This window comes from Calidris pugnax, unplaced genomic scaffold, assembly GCF_001431845.1.
Source record: "Calidris pugnax isolate Ruff unplaced genomic scaffold, ASM143184v1 scaffold116, whole genome shotgun sequence".
Taxonomy (NCBI): Eukaryota; Metazoa; Chordata; class Aves; order Charadriiformes; family Scolopacidae; genus Calidris; species Calidris pugnax.
The window spans coordinates 453,166-476,013 of record NW_015090877.1 but is presented as its reverse complement, the minus strand read 5'-3'; the positions used below and the strand labels follow the sequence as shown (position 1 = coordinate 476,013).

The 22,848-nt window shown below is 50.3% G+C and overlaps 1 protein-coding gene across 1 annotated transcript in view; it reads right to left on the bottom strand.

The window, feature by feature from the left end:
• Positions 1–388: 388 nt before the first annotated feature.
• LGR6 (leucine-rich repeat containing G protein-coupled receptor 6) overlaps positions 389–22,848 on the bottom strand; it is a 151,532-nt gene continuing 129,072 nt past the window's right edge. Inside the window, exons 10-18 of the mRNA XM_014946302.1 lie at positions 22,166–22,234; positions 21,155–21,226; positions 17,677–17,742; positions 15,129–15,200; positions 13,417–13,488; positions 12,576–12,701; positions 10,275–10,435; positions 4,730–4,810; positions 389–2,875 (exon numbers count right to left, since the gene is read on the bottom strand). Coding sequence (XP_014801788.1) covers positions 1,638–2,875; positions 4,730–4,810; positions 10,275–10,435; positions 12,576–12,701; positions 13,417–13,488; positions 15,129–15,200; positions 17,677–17,742; positions 21,155–21,226; positions 22,166–22,234 — 1,957 coding nt within the window. The 3' untranslated portion in view covers positions 389–1,637. The remainder of the gene's footprint in view (positions 2,876–4,729; positions 4,811–10,274; positions 10,436–12,575; positions 12,702–13,416; positions 13,489–15,128; positions 15,201–17,676; positions 17,743–21,154; positions 21,227–22,165; positions 22,235–22,848) is intronic.

Genomic DNA, 22,848 nt, shown 5'->3' with positions numbered 1-22,848 from the left:
AACGGATGCAGCCAAGGTCAGGGATGCAGCCAGGTGGTCTATGGGGTCTGGAGAGGGCCACTGGTGATATAATTCTGCTGCGTAAAGGCAGGTGGTTTGGGTCTCCCCTCTGAAGAAGCGGGTGAGGAGGATGGTGCCAGGTTGTATGGACACAACACAATTTCCCAGTCCTCACTCAAGCAATGCAGACAGCATCCAAGCAGCAGCAGCCTGGTTTGGCTGAGAGAGCCAGCCAGCCAGCCACTGAATGACCAGCAAGGTGCTTTTCACATGCAAGAAGACAGAAGCCAGCCACTGGTCAGCAACAGGGCTCATTTATTATCTCATAAGAATGAACGACTTATACAGCTGCAGTAATGTCAGCAGAACCAAAGCTTTGCCCGGGGCCCGCGCGCTCCCTGCTGCATTGGGCAGCAGTGGGAGGGTTTACGATGGAGAGGATGGATTTGGGAGATCCCTGAGCTGCAGGGAGTGAATTTGAGACTGTTCCCAGTGGCCTGTGTCCTCCTGAAGCCATCATTCCACAAGGCTGATTTCTGTTCCCTCTGTCTACACGAGTTGCCCTTAAAATAGGGGAGGGAAAATGCAGCCACCAAAATGGCTTTTCTGCATGGAGGACGTGTACCCAAGAAGCAACAGCCTCTTCCAGGAGTGAGGTTTGGGGGCAGTGAGGGAGCCAGATCCCATTTCCAGTGTGCCTGACCAGGAGCCGGTGGCTACAGGCAGGAGTGCCCCGGGTGTGCTGCAGCGTGCGAAGGTGGAAGGACCAATGAAGGTTGTGGGAGCCCGGTGTCCCCTTGGGCACCCTGGCCAGGTGCTGCTGAGTGACCCCAGGCAAAGCATGTACATTTCTCCAGGGCGGTCTCTGGATTTGGTGTTTGCCTTAGGGTTTAGAGACCCCTTGTTAGAGACCGTGGGCCAGATTGAAAGAGGGGTTGAATGTCCCCAGCTCCTGGTATCATCTGAAAGTGGGGGTCCTGCCTAACCCATGAGGCTCCCAGTGGATGAAGCAGAGCCTCCCAAAACAGAGGCTGTCCAAACCTCAGGTGCACACATAGATACACTGCTTCTAACCCACTTCCTCTGCTTTTCCTGTTGATGGTGTGGGGCAGACACAAACCCATTTCCAGGGGTCTATGGGATCTGCAGAGGACCCTGGAGGACAAGGGTAGCCACGTCATTGCAGTTGGCCATTTCCATGTGTTTCTGCCACAGAGCAATGGCTTTTGCTTGCTAAGACGTCTCTGCCTTAAGAGGACATGCTTGGCTTTGCTGGAGGCTCCTCCTGGCTTGTGATGCTGTAGGATGATGATGAGGAGGGTCTCCTTGACCCATCTCCTCAGCTGGTGGGGCTCTCTCCCAGGAATTCCCTAGCAAGAGAAAGACTCGCACAGGGCTTTTTCTCCTCCCATGGCCAGCCTTGAGTATCTGGAGCTCAGTCTGCGCCCTTCCAGGTGAGTGGCAGCTGGCAGAGTGGTGCCGGTTGCACAGGTAGGTATGATGGGGGGTGTGGGTGGATGGGTTGTACTGGTGCTTTACATGGAGCAGCCTGCTGTCACCTTGCTTGGCCACCTGGCACTGGGGCTGGTCCTCAGTGTGTGGTGTGGGGCTGTTTGGCATGGCTACTCAGAGGAAATTTATAAGTGAGACGTGTAGGGCGGCGTGGGTGGGGAGGAGAAGAAGGCTATCCGGAGGCTGCTGCCAGCTGGGTCTCGGCTCTCTGAAGCGATCAGCACCTCATTGTCATTGAGGCAGGGACAATGCTCAGAGAAGCCCTTCTCCTTCCTCCTGGTGCCCACCCTTTGCTGGCAGGGGACAAGCGTCATGGAGGGGAAACTGTAGCTGTCGAGTATGGGGTGTACTCCCAGGGAATCAGGTGTCTCGAATATGTGGTCAATGTCAGAGAAGCTCACCAGAGCCTGGGTGGAGTCATAGGAACTTTTCTCCATGTCATCAGCCCTGCAGGACTGGGGATATCTCCCCTTGTCCTGGCCCTTTTGCCTCAGCAGGCGGAGGTCATCTCTGAAGTGGGGGTTGAAGAGCAGGTAGAGCAAGGGGTTCAGGCAAGCGGGCAGAGGCAGGACCACAAGGAGGACAGATTTGATGACCTCTGGGGTGATGAGGAGGAGGTTGAGTGTGGAGGAGAAGGTGAGGAAGGCCATTGGGCAGTAGAGGAGGCAGTTGGTGAAGATCAGCCAGGCCACATGCTTGACCATGGCACAGTCCCAGACAGCGCTGAACTCCCCCTTCAGCAGGTTGCAGTAGAGCCGTATGTAGGTGCCCGTGATAGTCAGGAAGCAGAGCATGTTTGTCATCACCAAGGCCACAGTGAAGCCCAGGGTGGCGGGTTTCCCATCTGGGATGGGGTATGGGAGGCAGAGAGGGGATGCTCCATATTCCCCAATGGAGAAGAGAGGCAGAACGGCAGCCACAGAGGACAGCAACAGGCAGCAAAAGGCAGCAGCCTTGACCTTGCCTAAGGTGGGTGACTTTCCATAGCCCCGCACACAGGAGACTGAAATGCTGCACTGCATGGCCGCCAACGTCAGCAGAAAGATGGCAGCCTCGGAGGCGAACACCGAGAGGAACCCTGTCACCCTGCAGCCTGTGCCAGTCTCCCACCTGGCGCCATATTTGGCAAACTGGCCGTAGGTCAGGGCATCGACGAGAGCCAGCATGCTGCAGTAAATGCCGGTCAGCATGTTGGCTCCAGCTATGGACCCGATGATGAACTTAAGTGGAGAGAGGTAGCTGGGAGAGGCAAAGACAGCCAGAATGACCAATCCATTGCAGAGCACCGAGACCAGAACGATGACCCACACTCCCAGGCGGATGATCCAGCTCTCAAACAAGTGATCGCAAGGCTTGAATGGACCTGGAAGAAAACAAACCCCGAAGTTAAACCCAGATTATACCGCTTTGCTCTAGTGGTGCTGATTAGAGCAGTGGCCAGGTCACAGCCCTCTTCTGGCCCCACCAACCCCTTGCCTATTGAATGCCGAGGGCTGGAAAGGAGCTTACAACATTCTCTTCTGCATCAGGATGGTATCAGTGCTGCCTCTTGACTTGGTCCCAGCTCCCCCATGCTCTTGTACCCACACTGCTCTGCCTCTGGCATGCTCATCGTCTCCTCCTCTCAGATCTTGTCCAGGGCAGAAATGAGGCACAGGGAGAGGTTGTATGTGAAATGTGAGAAATGGCAAACTTATCAGAGCTCCTAAAATATAAAAAGGTCGGGGCCTGGTGAAGCCTTTTTGCTCCCATGTCCCACACCTGCCCTGTGATGAATCCTGTTCAATGGGGTAGAGTCTGAGCTCCAAGTGGGCCTTTGTCCAAAGGAACTCATGACCATAATGTCCCACATTTCTGTGGGACTCCAGACCCACTAACAATCCTGGTCTCAGCCTGGCATTTGGGCCCCTCTGCCATTAGCTGCTCCTTCTGATTGTACCCCTTGGATCTTAGAGTTGTGGAGATATGCGAGAGATGCCAGGATGCTGCGTCCAGCTCTGACAATTGCCAACCTCTGCCCTTGTACTCAAGATCTTGGCTAAGTGGTGTCTTATTGTTTCTGCATGAATGACCTCTGCACAGAGGAGATGGCCAAGATGAGATGAAGTGTTAGAGCAGGAGGGAGAAAGAACAGAGGGAAGAGAAGAAGAGAGTTGGAGTGGCAGGGAAGGGACAGAGTGGCCTGGGCAAGGAGAACATGGAGAAATGTCAGGAGAAAGAATGGTGGAGGATGGACATAGGAAGAAGGGGGAGGTCGTGGTGGGGTAAAAAGGGGACTGGTGTGGATGCTGTTTGACAAAGGAAAAAGAAGAAAGGGGGAAGAGACTGTGCAATGAGAGAGAGTTGCCCCTGGGAGGGATTTGGTTGTTAAAATGAGGGGCTCAGGGCGGGAGCTCAGCAAAACCAGAAACAGGTCGAGCCAAGTTTTAGGTGGTAGAGAGCAAAAGAAATTAGAGGAGATCGAGAAATCTTGCTCAGCTTCAAGTGGGTGGACAACTTTAGCTGGCTTTCCTCAGCGAGCCAGCACCTCTGTACCCAGGTAGCACGGCATGCTCTCTGCTAAAATCTTCTTCCTTTTGCCTATTTTGCAGCTAACTCAGTGGGACAAATGGCGAAAACTCTGTCTCTGCTGGTGTCCTACAGCTGCCTGGATGGAGCCAGGCCTCTCCAGCTTCCAACTGTGCCTGTGTAAGACACCACTGAGCTGTGAATGGGGGCAAAACCAGAAGGCAGCTTCCTTGTGTCCCAGCCAGCCTGTGGCTGCTGGCATCTCCCTTTGCTCCTTCCCGCAGGAAACAGAGTGAGGTACCCCTGCAATTTGCAGTGCTGCAAGTGCGATCAGGAGAACAAAGACAAGGTCTTGTCATGCAGTATTCTGGGCTGGCCAAGACAGAGCAAAGTCTAAGTCTCGCAAGGGAACAGGAAATTTTTGAGAGCCAGACTCTTCTGCAGGCAGGTTGGTGGATGGAGGAGCTGGTGATACCTGGGATTCCTGTTCAGGGATACCATGACCTTGTCCTCTCCTTGGAGGGCAGCTACCTCTGAGTGGGAGATGGGAGCTCCTCACTTGTCCCCAGAATGGCCAGAGCCCAACCATTCAGGCTTCTGATCTGCACATCTGTGAGACACTGCAGGAAGGGTCGTGCGATTCTGGGGATTTAGAGAAGCTCAAAAGAACCCAGATTTATTCAAAGCAAAGGCTTCTCTGATTGCTCACCGGGGCTTGGGGTGCACTGAATAGTGGGGTGCAGCTTTGATTCCTCAAGATCCAGCTGGAGGTCATCTGCATCGAGGTCATCTGAGGAGAAAACAACAGAGAAATGGTGCTCAAAGAAGAATGAGCAGGGCCAGCTGGGCCAGAAGCTTTTCCCACTGTCTGTCCTCAACACAGACCTTTCCAGTCAGTTCCCAGCTCACAAGTTCAAAGTAGCTGCTGGTGTCCAGTTTGTCCCCTGCAGTTTGTTCTCCCTCACTGCCTTAGAGGAAGAAGGTTTGTAAATGCTGGTGGGTTGCAATGTGGCCAACCTCTCTGTTTTTAGGTTACTCCCAAAATTTGAAGTGTAAGAGCCCCAGATCCCAGAGTTGTGTGACTGCAGATGCCTCCTCCCAGCACGCTTTATTAAAAATAAATATTCTAGCTGATGTGGTTACAGAAAACAAAGCCTTCAAATGCATCTTCTAAATGGAAGCTTTCTGGGCAGGCCTTGTCTAATGCTAGTTCATCAACAAGGACTTTGGGGCTTTGTTTGTTAACCTCTACTTGCAGCACAAATTCTTAATCAACGACCACCACCACCACCAAGCGGCTCAGAAGCAAAAAGATGAGAGAACCCAACATTTATTACTGCATTTTATATCCTATAATTTCTTGGGACTGCGATGCCCTGTTTATACCCCCGAGGCTCCCAGTCCTGGATTTGTTTAAAGTCAGACTGATCGCCCACGCCTGCAGACTTTGGATCCGTGGGGTTTATGCAACCAGACTGCATTGCCCTCAGAGCCCAGCCTGCTGGGCCAGCATCTCCATCACGCTGCACCCGGAGCCAGACTTGAGCTCTCTGTGGGTCACGCAGAGACTCCCTGACTGAAGGAGAAGCTGCTGGAAGAGAAAGGGACCGAGACCTCAGCTGTGTTTTCCATGGCCTGTAGGTGTAGGTCATCACCAAGGAGAATGGCGTCCTCTTAATCTAATCCAAGACACGCTTTTCTGCTTTGTTGCTTGTTCCTCTTTTCAAACTGCCACTGATTCACAGTGCTGGGACACAGTGAGGACAGCTGCTGCCCTGCTGCACCATCCCCACCCCTGGCACCAGCACAGCCTTCTGCTCCCAGTGGAGGTCTCTGGAGGGTTTTCTGTGGCCAGGAGGAAGAGGACAGGATGTGGTTTGAGCTTGCCACAGCCCAACAGCCAGGGAGCTGGCTCTGTGGCTCTGGGATGAACTCTCCCTTGGATGTATGGATGGATGCTGATGCCCAGGTGTGTGCCCGGACACTGGCCAGGAAGGTGAACTTCCTCAGTGCTGAAGATATGGCTAACATGAGTGGGATTTAGTCACCTAATCTGTTTAGATATGGTGTCTCTCAAGAGGTCTGCTCCCTGCCTGTGTTTGAAAATATGACTGGGATTATTTGATTAAAGAATGATGACAAATAACGTGCTATCTTTAGTGCCTCCTGACAAGCATTGTGGCTTTCTCGGCTTCAGTGAACTTTGGAAAAAAAATGCCATTTTTTAAATCTGTCTCTGTAAGAGCTGAAATATTACTGCTGCTTTGGAGTCTGGCAAGAAAACACTCACAATGGGATGGAAAAATTGTTCCTCCTTGTATTTTATAGTCTTACAAATCTCCAGTGTCTTTTCCATCCACAAAGCAGAGGCTGTGATGTGCAGTCACAATGCAGAGACTTGCACTTTCTGTGCTCCCCTGCCACCCAACCCATGGTAATGTTAAAGTGTGATCTGCCCCATCCCTTTTCTCTTCAAAGGGCCAGAATGTGCAAAGGCTGGTTTTAAGCACAGACTAAACATCTGCATGAAGTGAAGGATTGATATTTTGTTTTGCTGGGACTACTGAGCTAGCTGTGAATTGCAAGCTGTCCTTGGCCAGCACATTGGGATTCAAAGCAGAAAATGCACCTCTCTCTGCTGGAAATCAGCACTTCTCCCAGCCTGGGAACTGTAGAGAAAAGGAAATGGCTGTTGTGTTCTAGCAATGCAGGCTGCATTGGTTTTGAAGTATTATTTATTTATTTATTTATTTAAATTTTGCTAAGGCACCTCCACTTTCTGAGGCCTTATGGAAAAAACTTACTTTGCTAGTAGTGCCCTTTCCATGGAAAATGGTTCCCAGCAGGCTGTACCAACACCAAACTGGGAGGAAGAGGAGAAGAATTGTTGGAGAATAGGTAGAACAAGACATAACTGGGCTGGATGCTTCTTCCCCTTTTGTATTGTCTGCCTTAGCCAGGGCAGTCCCCAGGCGGGGTTTGCAGACAATTGCTCTCTCCCTCAGAGTCAGGGCATGGGTGGCTGCCGGGCGCTGGGCAGGTGCCTCTTGGGGGATTTGAGCAGCCTTCCTGAACGAGAGAAGTGTCACTCTAAGGACCCTCCAGGCTTTGCTAGGTGGTTGGAAAATTAATTAGTCAGTTTTACAAATTAAAGGAGGTGCTTGACTGGGTGAAGTGGTGTCCTATTGTCAAGGATAACCATACAAGTGTGTTCTCTTCTCACTTCCTATAGCTTTGTTCCCTTATTGCAAACATGTGCTCATAAGTAAATATGTCCCTTTCTATCCTCAAACCAGTGGGCCCTGAGGGGGTTCTGGCTTTGTGATGGAAGAGCCCTTGGCAATGGTAGTACTTGCACTTGGCCTGTCCTCTCCCTGCAGCCAGTTTTGGGAGAGTGGCAGGAGCAGGCTGCCAGGAAGTGCTGTGTCGATGTCCTGTGTAGTGACAAGCCCCCGAGCCATCTTTGGGCTGCTGCCTGGCCACACCAGACAGACTTGGGGCAGGGGGTATCTGCTAAACGCTGCCAATTATAATCCGAAGAGGCATACACCAAGCACCAAAAATTTTGGATACGGGATGTTAAATATCTGTTGTGACAAGGTGACAGTGATGAGACATGCACTGACCACGCTACTTTGGGCCTCAGGTTGCCATTACTGAGATGTTAAAGGACACAGCTGGGTGGTGTCCAGGGGGTTCCCAGGCATCAGGGGTCCTGGGAGGATGGGAAAGAGCTGAGCTGACCTTGGGGTTGGTGGCACCACATGCACCCTGTGGCTGGAGTCCAATGGTCCCTTGAGTGCTGGACTCAGCTGAGGATGGCTGCTGGGTGCGGGAGGCAGCATTGCCTGGCTGCTGGAGCAGGCCTCTGCCACCCAGGACCCATTTCTCACTCCTGCATGGCTGACTGGGACAAGTCACCTTTCACTACCCAGCTGTGAGGTTCTGCAGACTTGTTAAGGGCTTCTCAGTCCCTTGCTGGAAGCACTATGCAAGGCTGAGAGGACATGGCTATCTGAAAGCGTGCCTCATCCCACTCACAAGTTCTCCCACAGCACCCTGACGAGCCTGGCTGTCCCTGGCAGGGGTAGAGCCCTGAGTTATTCTCTTAATGAGACCAATTCATCTCTTGCATGGAAGGAATGTCTGGGAGTTTTTTCCTCTTTAATGAGGAAGCGTTACAAGATTCACCTAACACAGCTGAATACCACTGGTGGCCATCACAAAGGAAGCACCAGGGACAGAAAGAAAGCAAAAATTAGTTAAGTAAAAAAGCTATATCACAAAACCCTTATCGTCAAGGGTAGACCATGCATTGCCAAATGGTATGAAAGTCATGTGCAAAAGTTGCACGTAGTAATGAAGGATGTTCTTGTGTTTTTCGTATTTGCACCTCTCTGGTTTGGTATTTTGAGACAAACCCAGTGCTTTAACTTCCGAAAATGTGAGCCTTTATGAGCTGCTAATAGTCTCATCTGTCACATCTTAGAATCAGTCAGCATTCCCCTCTCGTCCTAATATCTCAAGAACATACATATAATCCTTGAGGCTGAGACTGGCTTGGAGGTCTGGGAGCCTGTGGTACGGATTAGTCTGCTGAGAGGGCCAGGAGACAGTGTCCTTTGAGACATCAAATGCTTTGGTGCCCAGCAAGTGCAGGTCTGTAAGCAGTACTATGGGCCCTGGCCACAAGCCAGGTCTTTTCACGGATGCTGTAATTTGCTAGGCAGCGATATACACAAGGACTATTAAAGTATGGGCTGCATTAATGATGGAAAAACTGACCCAGCCGAGAAGAAATTCCTGCAGCAAACACCACAACATATGGCTTCTCTGTACTGTCTGTCCAGTGTAACCACCAAGTCTACCATGCTTCCAGGAGCCACATCGTGCTGGTAGGAATCACGCTTGCTAGCCTCTGGCTGGACTGTGTACGCTGTTAACAGTTATTCTCAGTCTGTGAAGTATTGGGGCAGGGCAGGAGCAGGGACGCAGGGCTTGTGGCTCGCTCACTGGCTGTGTCCTAAAGTCTCCAGGGTCATCCTGGCTCCCATCACTGCTGTAACACAGCAGTGTCCAGCTGCTCTGGGTCAATGTCCGTCTCCAGACCTCGTCCTGTCTGCTTAGGATGTGGGAGACGATTCTGCAGAGCCCCTACTGTGGTTGGGTGCGCGCTGCTCCTGGGAGCAGGTGAGTGGAGTGTTCCCCAGGGACTCAGCCCCCTCCCCATCTCCTACACACTCACAGCACCATCTGGTTTTGCCCTGGGGGCGTTTCAGAGCTCGGAAGTGCAAGTGGCCTCTGTATTTACACAAACATATAAACAAACACAGCATCCAAGCTGTGTCCTGCAATGCTATTTCCACTCTCCAGCAGTTACAGAGGAAGCAAAGGGGCTCATGCTTTTCTTCATGTTATTCTGAGATTCCCTTACGAAGGGCTCGCACCAGGTTCCTGCCTGAAGCTGCTGTTGTGCTATGAGACTGTGGGTGCAAGAGTTGTGCTTTGCGTGCTCCTCTGCTGGCCTTGTGCAACAGATTTCAGGGAGGTTAATGCAGAAGTGCATTTTGGAGCACAGAATAAATTGACTCTTGGACAAGATGTGCTGCTCACCTTCAACTGTGGAGCCACTTCTGCACTGCATAGAGTAGTGCTGTGCTGAGCTCATCATAGTCCCCAAATGTGTCCTTTTGTTCGTACCTAACCCCTGACCTTTGCTGTAGCATCAGGGTATGTCCACAGGAGTAGTACAGACACAGGTCTCTCTACCTCCAGCCAGCTGCACATTCCAGTTCTTTGAGTTCATTCTCTTATTCAGATTAATTCTAGGGTCCATCCTCTGTATATTGTAGTAACGAAGACTGACATCCCACCAAAGGCTCCGTACTGCCCAGAAGTCTAATGACCAAGCCTGGAAGCTCTTCCATGTAACCTCAGGCACTTTCAGTGGCACTCCCTCTACAGTCAGCAAGACCAAATTAGCAAATGTGTCCGTGCTGTTGAGGACTTACAGATTTTTCTGTTAGATTGTGAAGGTTTGGACACACTAGATCAGGTCTCTCTCCAGTGACACTAATTGAAGCCCATTCACAGCAGCTGGCCACCATAGCTGGAGAAGGATCAGTCTGCCTTCCCTGAGGCAGGTGTAACTCCATGGCTGGCAGTGGGACCATGCCTGCAAATGCAGGACCGCATCCTAGCTCACAGCATGGCCCTGCCCATGGATTGATCACCATTCAGCCCAGTTTACTTACAGTGATTATCAGCATGACCTGGGAACAATTCCATGGGCCTCTTGTGGGCATTGTCCTCCTCAGGGCTCATGTTTTCTGCCTCCCATTGGTTGGACATCTTGAAGAAGCTGCTGCAGCTTCCATAGGCACAGCACTGGTAGGCGTAAGGTACCTCGAGGACTCTGAAAAGGGGGAAAGCAGAACTTTTAGGTGTGTCACCTCCATGACCTGACTCTCCATTGCTTTGCACTTTTTGCTTAATTTCCACATGTGATAAAAACCAGTCTATCATGTGATGGTTACTCTGGAACAGGACTTTGCTCTGGTGGAAAGGACTCCATGTAGGACAGAGCATGGACCTAAGTCACCCCACGGTGTCTCTGCACTGCCCCACTTTTGGTGCCTAAGACACTGTCTGTCAATAGGATGTTGTCAAACACCGGTGCAGTGGAAACTGCACTAAAGTTCCTGGATAATTCCTAAGAACCTTTCTGCAGTTCTCCCTGGACTGAATTAGCCTCTCTTTCCCGTGCCTACTGGCAATATGCCATGTGTCTGTAGAGTCTTCTTTTTTTTTTTTTTTACCCAAAAGTAATTTTTTTCTGGATATCCATTCTTTTGTTCAAGGTGAGAAGCTTCCTGAGAGCTTGGGCAAGTGCAAGGTCCCCCTTGTTGCTGAGGTTCAGAGAGGCACCTCCAAACTCCACTTCCGTGAGCCCGACTCACCCCTGCCAGCTCAGGCAGAGAAATCTCAGCTCTCCTAAGTGCAGAAAGTTACTTTAATGTGTCTGATTTCTACTTGAAAGTAGGATTGTTAGTTGTTAATTGTACCATGTATTACAAGGTTAATTAAACAGCAACTGAATGTCATCTGGATGAAATACCAGGCTATCAGTCAGCAGCTGCATTTTCTTCAAAGGCAGCAAACTCCTGCTTCTTTGCTGGAAGTCAGGAACACTGCTGATGAAGGCAAAGGGACCTCAGGTTTTCCAGGCAATTAAGGTCTTCTGACAAGATCAGTAAATATGGTGAAACTCTATATTCTAAAAATATGCTTTTGTTTTAAGTTCCCAAACATTTCTGGCTGAGCCCCGGGAGGCTGTGGAAACTCTGTATACAAGCTTGCTTCCTGTTATAAGCTCCAAATTAAATCCTATTATTGAAAGGTGATGGGGAGGTGCAGATCCTCCCAGGATGGCTAAGAACTGTTCTCTGATGATTCCTCCAGACATATGCCCCAAGAATAAAACTATTTCACGGCAGTACCCCAAAATTTAGGAAATGTTAATGGGTCCATTGCCTTGTGTGGCTGAATGAACAACTCCTGCAGATTCAGTCTTTCTGGTACAAATCCAAATCAGCTCTGCAGATATTAATGGAACTAGTTTAGAGGAGGAATGTTCCTGAAAATGCTGAACTTGACCTGCTTTGCACAAGAGACTGCCATCTTGGGTGTAGAAAACCCTCCAGAAGCTTCTGGGATCCCCTGCTGTTTGGCAACTGTCATGCAGCAGATCCCAGCTATGATGAGTCAAAAAATCAGAAGAGAAAGCCCTGCATGCACCACTGCTGAGGCAGACTGAAGCGGGAGCTCACTCCACACTTTTCATCAGACATGAGCTATTAAGTCCAATGGTGGTGCAGTGGCCTGTGACCCCAGCAGTGGGTGTATGAGTTTGAGAAGCTCCAGCCCTGGGATCCTGTACTAGATGAGTGGGAGCATCAGCTCATGTGTCCTTGGCTCCAAGGGAACTATCTGGGAGACCCAAACAAAAGACGGCTTCACCTCTGGGGAATTTGGGTCATCTGGACCATGGGCCCCTCACCCTGAGGGCAGGTGCCACACTGGACCCCCACCACCAAGGGAGGATCAGGAGAGCCAGAACCTGCCATGCAGCACTGTGCTCCTCCTTTTGCAGCCTCATCTTGATCAGTTTGACCCCTTCAGGCTCCTCATTAATCCATAGCAGACAAGACATGACCACACAAACAGAGTTTACTGAAGGAAAGCTGGATGTCATTAGCTAGGACTGGCTTCTGGGAATGTTTTCCACTGAGAGAAGCCCTGAGCTGGGCCTGCTCCATGCTTTCCGCTTGTGTGTGTTTGGGGTGGGGGTGGTGGGCCCATAAGTGCATCACCACTCTCCCATGGAAGACTTTAAAAGATGAGGTGCATTAGCAGCAGATGAAGCTTCCTCAACCTATTGGCCTGAAAGGATGGAGGAAAGCATGAGATAAGCAAGGAAAACAGGAGGCTGATCACAATAAGCAAATACAGGCTGTGCTGGGTGCCAGAAGTGAAAGAGCCGACACCACCAGTACCTCATTTTCGGGAAGCTCTCCTTAGTGAAGGGCTCAGAGAGAGCTGGGTTGCCTTGAAGCTTCAGATGGGTCAGTCCACCCAAACCGTCCAGGGGCAGCGTAACCAGTTGGTTATCAGTCAAGTCCCTGATGAAGGGAAAGCAGAGAGGGAGACCATGGTCAGGGTTTTGCTGCTAGTGGTATCTGAGCCAAGCAGATGCTTGGAGAGCCATGCTGCCTGCCTTGCTTGATCCTGCAAATGTGAACCTGAAAAGGGGCTGGGTGCTGCATGCGGACCAGGATCCTTTGGAAATAAATGGATTGATACTTCAGTCCCTGGGGAATATGAGAGGCAGAGGTTAATGTCTGCGCTGAAAGCTCTGTGTGGTACCCACCTCTCTGCACATATCTGCCCTATGCATCTCTTCCCCCACCACTTCACCCATAGTAGGTCAGGCATGACTGCAGATCCCAGGCCACAAAATACCCAAGAGTCTTAGTGATGGCCTGGGGACTGGTGACCCCTCCAGAGCCAGCAAAGATGGTCTGCGATGACTCTTGCTGAAATGGTCTATCATGTTCATCTTTCATAAAGCATCTAAGGTGGATATGAAAGCATCGGAAAGTGAAGGCTTAAGTGTTGAGGATGAGAGCATCTTGAAGATGGCCCCTTCTGCACTTTTCACCATCCCTTTAATACTGATAGGAAACCTTGGTCTGCACATGCCAGTGCTGAGACACGCGCCTCAGCACTACAGCCTTCTGATATCTAAATGCCAAGTGTAGCTTTGGGGAGTCATCTGAGGTCCTCAGGTACCTGCTGTCCATGGCCCACTATGAAAGAAATATCACTACAACTTACAGCTTGGTGAGTGAGCGCAGGGTCACAAAGGCTTCAGGGTGAATAAACTGGATATAATTCCAGCTCAGGTCTCTGCAAGAAAAGGACATGCCAGTTAGAGGGGTGCAGAGCAGGGCAGTGGAGCTGCTGACACAGGCTGGACAAGGACTTCAGTGTGAACAAAAGTGGGATCTGTAGCCCTTTGGTTGTCAGCAAGTTCTGTCTCATTGCAGCTTTCTGGAGGTAAATACATTGGGTCTATATTTGTGTGGTTTCTAACAGAGGGTAGAAAAGTTTGCCTCCCAGTAGCTCCTCTAATCATACCAATGGGAAAGGTTCCTTTTTGGGTTCATTTCTGTAAATTTGGAGCTTTTATGCTAACATGATAAACCTCAGAGCAGTAGACAGGTTATGCTTTAGTGCCAGAGCACCCTTGATGTGGTCATGCTGCTGGGTGCCTGGGCAAGGGCAGATAGGGTCACGGTGTAGAAGGCGAACCAAGGTAGTCTTAGAGTGTCTCCTGTCATGTACAGTTGGCTTGGTATGGGGAGGACTCACTGAGGCTCCTCAATATGCTTGCTCTGCCTCTATTTGAGCTGGAGGGCTCATCTCCCTCTGTCATGAGCATAGAGGAACCAGGTATCAAGAAGTGTGTCTTCTCCTCAGATTGACTATACGAGCGATCTCCTACATATCTACAGATGTCTCCAGCTCTGAAGGGAGCCAGGGGTGCCTGTTCAGATGTGTGTGTCTCACTGCAGAAAGACAAAGTTGGGTGAAATGAATCCTGCCTGCAGGGATCCAGGACATACCCAAAGGCAAATGCTGGAGACTACATGGTCATCTGTGCCTCTGTGTGACTGCAGTGTGGCAGCAGCATGCTTTATTTGTGTGCCTGTCTGTAGTGTTACACAGAGTGTTCCTGTGCAGTTAAAACCATGGTGTATGTGACACTTGTGGGATCTCCAGAAACACTGGCCTGTCAAATGGCACTCCAATTGCTGTGCCGGGGGAAAAAGCTTTTATGTGATTCAGTTCACTTCCTAACAGGACGGTAAATAAAGGCTTGGAGGCTCTTCCCACACATCACAGGAAGAATCATGTCCTGTAGAGCCTTAATAGCTTCTCAAAGGTGCTGAGCACTTAAGTAGGCTGTCTGCTGCAAGGTCACTGCGCCTGTCTGCTATGTGCATGTGTATGATATGTGTACGCCCGTGTGCACTTAATATGTCTAACATATGCTTTTGGGCTGTAGGGAGACAGGCCCAAATCAAATGGGATGTTCTGCAGGGATGTTGCAGGAGGGCACAGCCCAGGACTGGCATGTGTAGGGAAAGGGGTGCCAGAGCTCACGCACACCATGGTAAGTCCCTGCCACTGGTCCATGTCTGGGCACGGAGGAGGCAGGTGTCTGAAATGTGTGCTGTGCCACAGAGGAGTTGCAGCGTGTTATTGGAGTGTGTTGGTGTGGAGCGTCCGTGTGTGCGAGCAGCAATCCTGGCAGGTACTAAGTTTTTTTACAGGAGGTGTCTGCATGCAGAAGGAAAGCTAGGGAGAAGCTCTGTGCCCTGTTCTTTTGTAAGGGGAAGTGAAAGAGGGACTGGACAGCAAAGCCCCCCAGCAGAGGCAGAGGGAGTGGGACTGGGGAACTCTCCATCAGCCTGGCAGGGTGTTCACAGTTCCTCTTCCCCCAGCAAAAAACCCCAATGTCCCCCCCGCCAGACAGTACTTACATGGAGCGCAGGGCCATCAGCTGCACAAAAGTGTCTGCTCTGATTTCATGGATCCTATTGTGCTGGAGACCACTGGAAAAGCAGAGACTGGTTTGAGAAAATAGTTGAAGGCAGCATTCATACTTTGTAGAGATCTTTGTCCCATGGCAGCAGATGCAAACTGTCACAGTGGAAGTTGTCATTCAAGCTTGGGAGGCCTACTCTCATGTCAAGGGGTAAACAGGATGAGCAACACAACTGCTTCAGGGCTCAAACTGGCCTCTCCTTTTGATGCTGTCATGGTGCCATTGATGTGCAGTGGTTAAAGGTGCCCCATTATCTCCAAACTCATGTTGGTTTCCCACTCTGCTCCACCCTAAGGCTGCAAACTGCTTTGTCCAGAGCAGAAGAGCACAGTTTGGAGCCAGTGAGTCAGCAAAGTGCTCTGCGTGACCCTTCAGGAAGGACTAAAAGTGCTGCCCTTTGCCTTGGTGATGATGAAGAGGTTTTGAGGACTGAAGGCATCTCAGATTTTAATGAATAAAAATTTGGATGTGCTGAGCCCACCATCCATACCCTCCACGGGTGTTTTCATAAAGTGCCTCAGCCCCAGCACGTCTCCCTTCCATCAGCCTCCTGCACTCCCTGGGGTAGGGGTGGGAGCAGGGTAACAGCTGGCCACGGTCTCTGCCGTCTGACCTGTGCACTCCCCATACCCCTCCAGAGACACCTAGAACTGATCCAAGCATCCACTTTGTGGGAAACATTCTGGTTTTTTCAGTTTTCTTTTCCCTAGTGTGGAACTATGGTGAATATTTTTTAAAATTCCTGCAAAATGCCCACCATGAATTCCCGGCCCCGCAGAAGCAGTGTCTCCATGTGTGACCTTCTGCAAGGGAGACAGCCGCTGCCAGTGCTCTACCTACAACAACTCTCTAGGATGTTTGTTGGGTAGCTGACCTGCTTTTCGGGCTCAGAAATGGTCTTGACTCCTCTCACACAGGGACCTGCACATGATGGCTGTAATGTCCCAGCTGGTACTTGTCCACACATTAATGCTTCAGAGCCTGAGGCGTGAGGGTCTCATATCTGCTCTGCTGCTGGTCTCTCAATGCCCCCTGTGACCAAGATGGCATTCCTTGCACATCTAATCAAGATTTCAAGTGAAGGCCATGGGAAGCTCTGTGCACAAATTGAGGGGTCTCAGGGAGGATTACTGAGTGGGAAAGGTGGAGCTTGGGAGGAAGAAGTATTGGAGCAAGCTTGTGAAAAAGAATTCAGGGATGTTTAGCTGCGAGGAACTTCCTGTGTGTTGCAGCTAAGAACCTGCACATTGGCAGTTACAGCAGAGCAACTGGCACACCTGAGGTGTTTCCATGCCAGGCTGTACCACCGTGCACCACCAGACTTTTTTCCAAGGTATTTCCCAGCTGGGGGTGGGGCTTACAGAGTGATAGCTTTGGGCTTAAGGGACCAAATACTCCTTTTTTAAGAAAATATTAATTTAAGGCACAGTCTGTCTGACTTAAGTCTGAAAGAGGGATTTACTGTGCTTTTTATATTAATGATAAGTCTGAAGTTATAATACTATTAAAATATTTTAAGAAGAAATTTGGGCGCAATGGGTGAAACTACAGGTTTGGAATTGTGAAAGTTTGAAATTTTCTGCTGTCGTTTCTATTTTTTTCAAATATTTTCCAGAGGATACTTCAGATAAAAATATGTCCAGCTCTAACTTTGTCCTCAGAGCTCCTGAAGAGGCAGCAAGGGGTATATAACTCTCATTTTCATGTGATTTCGCACAGTGTCCTGATCCCTGGTTTTGCTAAGGCTGGATGATATGGTCTGGCCATGCAGGCTGAGCTGCTGCTGAGGGTGGGGACAACCTCTCCAGTGTATTTTTGTGGGGATGCTGCTCCCACACATCTATTCTTCCATGTTTCAGAGTTCTATAAAAAATAATGCAGTCTATTATTATTTTTTTTTCCTCAAAAGGGCCAAGAACTTCTGTTAGATTTTAAATGTAGGGCCAGATCTCCAGACTGTCTGAACTGAATGTGAATAACTGTCTCAGAGCAACAGAGGTGCCTCCCAGGGCCCAGAGGAGACACAGTTTAAGCGCTTCATGAGGAAGGCATCAGTCTTCTCTTCGGAAGGGCTGGCCCTGAGCAGTGTGGGTAAGAGCTGCTTTGCGCCCATGGCATGGGACCCCTCTTTGAAGCAGAAGACATTTATGCTAAAGATAAATTCCACTCTTGATTAGCTCATACTGGGACTTGAGTTACTAAAGTAAGATTCAGTGCTGTCACATCCTACTTCTGTTTGCTGTGGTTGGGACCTCTGAAAAAACCTGGGTGAATCATGCTCCTATGGACATGGGATGCATTGCTGTTCTATATTTACACATAGGCAAAACATGGAGCTCTGGTCCACTCCCAGTCCAAAGAGTGATTTATAACACCCAACTCTCCCAGTGCTTGGTGAAGGCTGAGTTTTGTGTTTGGGAGCTGCTTCTATCCCCAAACCAGCCCCTTTCCCCCTGAGCAAGTAAGAGCATCACTTTACTCACAGCTCCTCCAGCTGCTGACATCGGTGGAAACTGGGCAGGTCTTCGATTTGGTTGTGTGACAGCTCTCTGCAGGGGAAGGACCAGCACAGAAACATTAGGAGATCGAAAGCGAGTGTGCCTGAGCCCTCTCTTGGAAAGCAGATATTGCCGGAGAAGGGGAGGACCTGACTTCCATTTTGCACAGCTGTGGAGGGCCGTCACCCCGGGCGATGGGGATCTCTGCTCTGCACACACCCGACGCTTGCTCTGTGCATCTTTGAGCAAGGCAGGGGTTGCTTGGTGGTTCATCCGCTCAACCAGCCCCAGCCCTGCTCCCTCCAGCACCAGCTGTGGACTGGCAGAGCCGCTTCCACAGCTGGGGTGAGCTTTTCTTCCCCAGCTCCAAGTCAGCTGTGAGATGCATCCGTGCCAACTTCTGCTATGCACAGCCCTGCTTTTCTGTGGCCAAATGTCGTGGTTTGGCCTTAGACAGCAACAAAGGACCATGTGCAGCCGCTCGCACAGACCGGAGCCCCCACCGCCGCCGCGGCCGTGAGGGGAAAATCGGAAGAAAAAGGCAAAACTCGTGGATTGAGACAAAGGCAATTTAACAGAACAGCCAAGGGAGCGAGAAAATGTCCCCCCCCACTGCCTGTCCCTCCCCTTCCCCGGCAGCTCGGGCTGCCCCTGGGCATGGCTCACAGGGGATGGGATACCTGTGTCCCTGCTAGGTCCTGGGGAGAATTAACCCCATCCCCACCAGGCCCAGGACACCAAAGCAGAGAGGTGCTCGTGCCAGAGCTCCCATCCTGCTGTTGTGGATGGGGAACCTCACGAAAGCTGCAGATGTTCTTGCGGATCCTGGGGAGGTTTTGGCCAGTGGAGCAGCCAGCCAGTGGCCTTGCCTCCTTCCTGGCACAGCAAACACAACTGCCAATTGCCTGCTCTCCATTCAGCCTTTCCTGGCTTCTTCCCATGGTTGTAGGGAGGGGTTGTGGCACAGGCAGGGATAAGGTACAGGACATTACAGACTGGGGAAATCCCTGGTCCCCATTCTTTCAAGTGCTGCTACTTGAAAGCAATTTCCAGCAAACTGCTTCACAGGAAGCAGCTTCCAGCTTCACAGCCCAGTGGCATGTCAGTGTCGAGGACAGAGTGAACTGGTAGTCAGAGAAAAACCTATCCTGGCACAGCTTAATGTGAATTTATAAAAACTGAAATGCACTGGGTAAAGAGTAATGCTTAAAATCAGCTTTTCTCCCCACTAGCAGAAGCTGGATTTGTGGCTGTTCAAGGGAAATTTGCCCCAGGATAAAGTTTTGTATGTGGCCTCTCCGCTGACTTTCCAAACTCAGTTTCCATCTTTCTGCCAATAAGTTGCTACTAAATATTTCAATTATTTATTTATTTTTGCCAACCCCCTCTCCACCAGTTTTTCATGGTGGGGAGGAGGAGGGAGAAAAAAAATCAAGCAAATGGTTTGTGCTTGGCTCTGGTTTCACCCAGTATGGAGAAAGAGCTGCAGCATCAGTCACTTTTTCCTAGACCCTCAGTCACAGAAGCTCTGCATTGTGGACACATCAGGATAAAGGTACTGGTGGCATCAAGGGCCTTTAACTCTGCTTAGGGAAGCTTCAGCTATTTCTGCATGAGAGGAAAGACAAATCTGTGCCCTGAGCCCCAGAAGCTCTGGACAAAAGCAGCAAGACAATATCAGGTTGACGCTGAGCTCAAGCTTGGCAAGGCTGCCTTGCCTGGGTGTGCTGGGCTCAGTGCCCATGCAAGACTGGCATCCCATCACAGCCTCATGTCACTGTGGTGGCTCTTACACATCTCATGGTGGCGGAGGAGCACTGCATGTACCAGGTGAACCTGGAGAACAGCAACTGGACCGAGGTCAAGCTGTAAGCCTGGGTCTCTTCCAGCCTGTTTGGTGACTCCTGGGCTGTCCAGGAGTTTGGTCTGGCCAGGTTCAAAACCAACATGACCAAGAGCACTAAGGGATTTGAATACGAGCTTACAACCCCCGTCCAAGGTCTCTGCAGAAAATCTGCGGTGTGATGTGAGCAGTAGAATGCCAGAAATGTGACATTAACTGTATCATCTGTATTCAGACGTGTCACAGTTGTAATTTCAACCTGATGAACTGCCAAGGGGCTGGCAAAGTTGGAGAAAGCAGTGACAACAACTACTGTCTCTGTGGGGACAAAGGCTAGAGAGATGTAAACATGAACAAACATTGGCCCACATACCCTTTCTCCAAACTCTGAAAGCAATGAAATTAATGTCAGTAAAATTAACTGGAAAAGAGGAAAAAGGAACAAGGTGGGGTGTCCCAATAAAACTCTCCCACAAGGAGGAGACAGGCATGAAGAACAGGCTCTGCTGCAAAGGTTTACAGTCTGATAACTTGCAAACATAAACAGAGCACTTGGGACCCTATTACCTGGGCAATTCTAAAGGATACATACACTTTGGGGGCAAGATGTCCATTGAATTGGTCCAGATGTCTAAAGATGAGAGAACTTCCCTACAGGGACAGCTGGAGCCAAAATGTTGTGATCTGCTAAGTTACAAATTGTGTTCTTTTATTTTTATGTTTTTCTCTTGTTTCCAGTTTCTGTGATCAAGAATTCACTCCTGTTGCTTTCCTGGAACAAACTTGTTTTCATTTTTAGCTTGCTTGTACAAAGACTGATGAGAGGCAAGCCTCCTGTAAACTTGTATAAATCTGGCTCATGACTCATTTCCTGTGGATGTCTCTGACTGCAGACAAGGTTGGGGATCTCAGGAATGAGGGATGTGATACTGGAGAAGATGCAGGAGTTTTCCTGAGATGCTGATTTCATCATGTGCTAAGTTAAAGAAAAAAGCACATCCCCCGGCTCAGTGTCATTCAGTGCCTTTCCAAGCAGGTAGAGTGAAAGCATCTCAGAGAGTCTGAGCAAAACCCTGACCTGCCACTGCTGCACCACCTGAGGGGCCGTGGCCATGTGGCCTTGCAGGTCTCCATCAGGTCAGACGTACCTCCAGGAGAGTGAACAAGTTCCTTCCTACAGATAATAGCACTTGTTGGAGCTCCTACTGCAGTAAGCCAACATTATGGCAGAGCATTGTGTGAAATGTGATTTACCCCTGGCTTTTGTGCTGTATGGGAGCTCTGAAATGCTGCTGCTGTTCTTACCCACTGCCCTTTGCACCCTCTCTACTCTCCTTGCATGAGGCAAACAGCTCCCACTGGTGCAGAGCAAGGAGGAGGCAAATGTGGATGTGCCTTAGAGCTTCTGAGTCCAGAGCATCACGCTGGGATGAAGCAAGCCAAGTCCAAAAACATGCAGAAGTCAAGGTAGTGCCTAAGAAGGTGGTGTTTTCTGCATGAAAAAGGTAATGGGAACAAGAACCATAGCTGGTCCCCTCTCTGAGCTAGATAAGAAGAGAGTTTGGTTTCTAATGGCACTTCTTTAAAAAGTCAGGCAGGAGAGAGAAACATGTTACTCACAGTATTCGGAGGCTGGGCAGCTGCTGGCACATCCCCCTGGGCAGTAAACGGATGCCTGCTCGGGTCAAGGTCCTAGAGGAGTGGAGGAGAGAGAAGAAATGGTGTTAGTGAGAGCCAGCACACAGACGTGACCTGCAATCCTAGATGGTGGCAGGAGAGACAATATCAATGGGATAAAGAAATACCTGAAGACAAACAAACACTGACTTGGAAATGGGCACTGCTGCTGCACCTAGCAAAGGTGAATGTGCCTACAAGAAATTCTGGGATGTTGCTGAGTACTGAATACACTGCTGTCCTTGGTCACATGGAGGCAGGTGGCAGTGCCCTCTGTGACATGCTCTGCCATCCCAGTTCCCCATTGCCCAAACTGGGGATGTGCCTGGAGCCACAACTGCCTCAGAAACCCATGTATGAGGGATGGATGGTGTGTCCTTGGGTCCCTAAGGCAAGGCACGGCCTTGGGCTGGAGTGCTCAGCTGTGGTCCCTGTTTGGGCAGTATGAGGACAACCATGGGTGGCCAGACACAGCCATGTCCTGCAGGCTCCTGATCTCCTGGGTCTCGTGGTGTGAGGATGGGACCAGGCCAGTTCCAGGAGCCCCCAGCCTGGATGGGTAGATGTGTGATGAACACAGCAGATTTTTTCTGCACTGCACTACCAGTGCTAGTCCCAGGATGGGCAGGGACACTGTGTCTGAGCAGACCACACTGAAGCAGTGCACCAAAAAGGCTTGTTCCTTCAAGATGCAGAAGCAAAGGAAGAAAAAAAAAATCAGAAAAGATTGGAGCATGCTCAACAGTACCGAGAGAGCAACTCACAGAGAGGAAAGCTGATTTCAGGAGCCACAGGGGTGAAACGAAGCAGAGAGGTGGGTGACCAGAGAGAGGCAGAACTGAAGACAACCAGCTGCACAGCACTGTGGAAGTTGTCCTTGCTGAAACAGCCTGGACCACCTTGAAAGAGAAAGAGCACAAATAGCAGGGTGAAAGGGAAAGAGTTGCCACTCACAAAACTTCTAGGCTGGTGGTGCCTTTAAGGTCTGGGAATTCTCTGATGTCCGTTGCACCGTTGAGTGACCTGCAGAGAGCAGAGGGTGAAGTGAGGTGGACAGAGGACGTAGAAGCAAGGGCAGCTGCACAAGGTCCCTTCAGCCACAGTGGCAAATCTGCTTCCTCACACCCAAATGGGGTGATTCATGGGCAAGATCCAAATGTGCCCCTGTCATCAGCGCATCACTGCTGGATGGGCAGTGGAGCAGATGTTTCATGCAGCACAGATACAGTGAGCCAGAGTTGGGCATTTCTATGTATGGAGGCTTGGCAAGCTCAGACCCTCCCCCAACCACTGACATTCTTGGCATGGTCTCTATCCAAATTAAATAAAAAATCCCAAACAATTACCGTGGAGAATGTAAGCAGGGCATCCCACCCAAGCCTCCCAGAGTCTATGTATTTGGAGCATATGGGTATTTGAATGCATGGGTATTTGAAGGACTTACTTTATTTGCCTGAGTGTGCGTTGCTGAAACGAGAGGCTGGGTAAGGCTTATAAATAGAGATTTTGAGGTTGCCTCTGCTTCAATATTTAGTGCTGTGCCACAACAGGTTAGCTAAAAAGCCAGCCAGTTGAGGCCAGCCATTCTGGTCCAGATGGTGCCCACCACGTGGTGGTGGCCCTGGAGCCGGCTTGGG